A 2,664-nucleotide genomic window follows, 5' to 3' on the forward strand; every position below is an offset into this window, starting at 1 on the left:
GGCCACAGTCTATGGGGTCACACAGAGTCGGACATGACTAAAGTGACTTAGCAGCAGCAGCAGCAGCAGCAGCAACCTAGACAGCATATTAAAAAGTAGAGACATTACTTTGTGGACAAAGGTCCATCTAGTTAAAGCTATGGTTTTTCCGGTAGTCATGTATGGATGTGAGAGTTGGACCTTAAAGAAAGCTGAGCACTGAAGAATTGATGCTTTTGAACTGTGGTGTTGCAGAGACTCTTGAGAGTCCCTTGGACTGCAAGGAGTTCCAACCAGTCCATCCTCAAGGAAATCACTGCTCAATATTCATTGGAAGGACTGATGCTGAATCTGAAGTTCCAATACTTTGCAAGTATATCTGATACTCCAATATCAGCTCCACCTGATGTGAAGAACTGACTCTTTAGAAAAGACCCTGATGCTGGGAAAGATTGAAGGCAGGTGGAGAAGTGGACGACAGAGGATGAGATGGTTGGATGGCATCACCAACTTGATGGACATGAATTTGAGCTAGCTCCAGAAGTTGGTGAAGAACAAAGAAGCCTGGCATGCTGCAGTCCATGGCGTCACAAAGAGTTGGACAGGACTGAGTGACTGAACTATTTTTTTCTATTATTTGTTCAGAGTGTCTATTTGTATAGTCTATACTTGGAAACCCTGTGCAAGCATAGTAAGGAGTATTGCAAGCATAATCAGAAAATCTGTTGTCAAACTTTTCAGCTCAGCTCTGGATTTTCTTTCCTTAATGGTTAGTCTATCCATCTGTATATCAGCCCAGAATAAATGCAGGTGACTACTACTTGTGCTGATTTTTGTTTTCATAGGTGATAAAAAACCAGCGGGTACAGTTAATGCGTCAGATGAAAGAGGATGCAGAGAGGTTTAGACAATGGAAGCAACAAAAAGACAAAGAAGTAATCCAGTTAAAAGAACGGGTAAGTAACTGCAACTTCTCAGAGTCCTAACTAATGAACACTTTTCTGGGCTGACTAGCATTAAAGCCTCTCTTCTAACAACTGGATCTCTAAATATATGATACATTCATGAATTTAACATGAATTTTTTTAAACGTCTACTATGTGCAAGGTACTATCCACTAGATACCATGGAAAATAGAAAGATGAGTAGTATACGTGTTCTGCCCTTGAAGAATGTCTTATCTACAGAGTGGTAGAATATAATTTCTAAAGGTGATGGTAGTTTTATTTTTTACTGAGCATTATAAAAGAAATCTGTTGTGAAAAGAGAATATCTGTCTAAATGGGAAAGTGGGACATAAACATGGTTTTCTTCAACAAGTTAGTGTTCCAATATATTAATTTGAGAGTGATGTTAAGATAGTGAAGTTTATGTAATATTTGCATGTAATGTAGTACCAGGGAGGATAATAATCGGGAAAGCAGAAAATAATGAAAGTAATTTTTTTTTAATTTGTTTACTTTATAAAAAATTGTTTATTTTTGGCTGGCAGGGGTTGCTTTGCAGTGTTGGTTTCTGCCTTGTATCCTCATTGGTCAGCCATGGGTGTACATATGTCACCTCCCTCTTGAACCTCCTCCCACCTCCCTTTTCTTATTGTTGTTCTGACATCCAGCAAGGTTCAGCCCAGGTGGTTACCAAATACATACACTGGAGACTAATTAGAAAAGAAAATGTTTAAGAAAAAGAGTGTACCGTTTTTTAAAAATGTTTTATTTAAAAATATTTTTAAATTAAAATATTTCTAAAGTAATTAAAAATTATTTAGAAGGTTTAAAAAACTCATGGAATTTTTCAAAGGTCTGAAAACAGTTCCTATCTTTTTATAAGAATAAACAAAAAATTAAAACCATAAAAAATTAAGCATAATTTTCTTCAGTACAAGAAATAAAGAGACTTGTACTTTACAAATAGTCTAAAATGCCAATGTAGTTAAGAAAGGGAACCACACTTCTAGTTGGACTAAAAAGATGATAACTGAAAAGGCCTTGAACAATAGGGAGGATTTTGACAGAGGTAAATGCCAGCATTCCAGATAAATGGAAGAACAGGAATGAAGACACAGAGATAACAGCTTTGTCGGAATTTTCAAGGAATAGCAAATGATCCATGTTGGATGAAGGATAGTCAGGGAAGATTTCATTGGAAAGACAAGTTGAAGCTGGATTGTTAAAGATTCAGGAAATTTGAAATTTATTTTGTTAGTTTAAAGATTTTTAGGATTTTTGAGAAACGAAGTAATATCAGCAAATTACAGCTTTCCAACATACATCTGGGCTTCAGGTGTTAAACAAACTAAAGTATTAGGAATCTAGAGGTCAGAACACAAGCAGCTATTGCATCATCCAGAAAGATAATAGGGACCTGGATTAGAATAGTAACAGTGATCTTAGAAAGCATAGGAAAGAACATTAATTTGGGATCATTTTTAGAACAGGCCAGAATGTGATATGTTGAGTCAAGAAATGAGAGAAATGTTTTAGGAATGGTGGCACAAGGAGCTTTGTGGACTCTCTTCCCAGCAAAAGAAGTGCAACTAGTGACATTTATTAAAACAACCATTAAAAGTCTCTGGAAATTATCTTAAGGGCATAAGGAAGTAATGCTCATTCCAGGAAATCTATTTAATCTCAATAAGAACAGCAAAGAGTCTGTAGCCTTTGAGCTTCAAGCAACTCCCTCCCT

General features: G+C 36.3%; 1 protein-coding gene across 1 annotated transcript in view; it reads left to right on the forward strand.

Annotated features, from left to right (window-relative positions):
* The window catches only part of KIF4A (kinesin family member 4A), a 134,023-nt gene that overhangs the window by 93,326 nt on the left and 38,033 nt on the right, over positions 1–2,664 (forward strand). Inside the window, 1 exon segment of the mRNA XM_010832130.1 lies at positions 825–935. Coding sequence (XP_010830432.1) covers positions 825–935 — 111 coding nt within the window.

Source organism: Bison bison, unplaced genomic scaffold (genome assembly GCF_000754665.1).
Source record: "Bison bison bison isolate TAMUID 2011002044 unplaced genomic scaffold, Bison_UMD1.0 scf7180017864537, whole genome shotgun sequence".
NCBI lineage: Eukaryota > Metazoa > Chordata > Mammalia > Artiodactyla > Bovidae > Bison > Bison bison.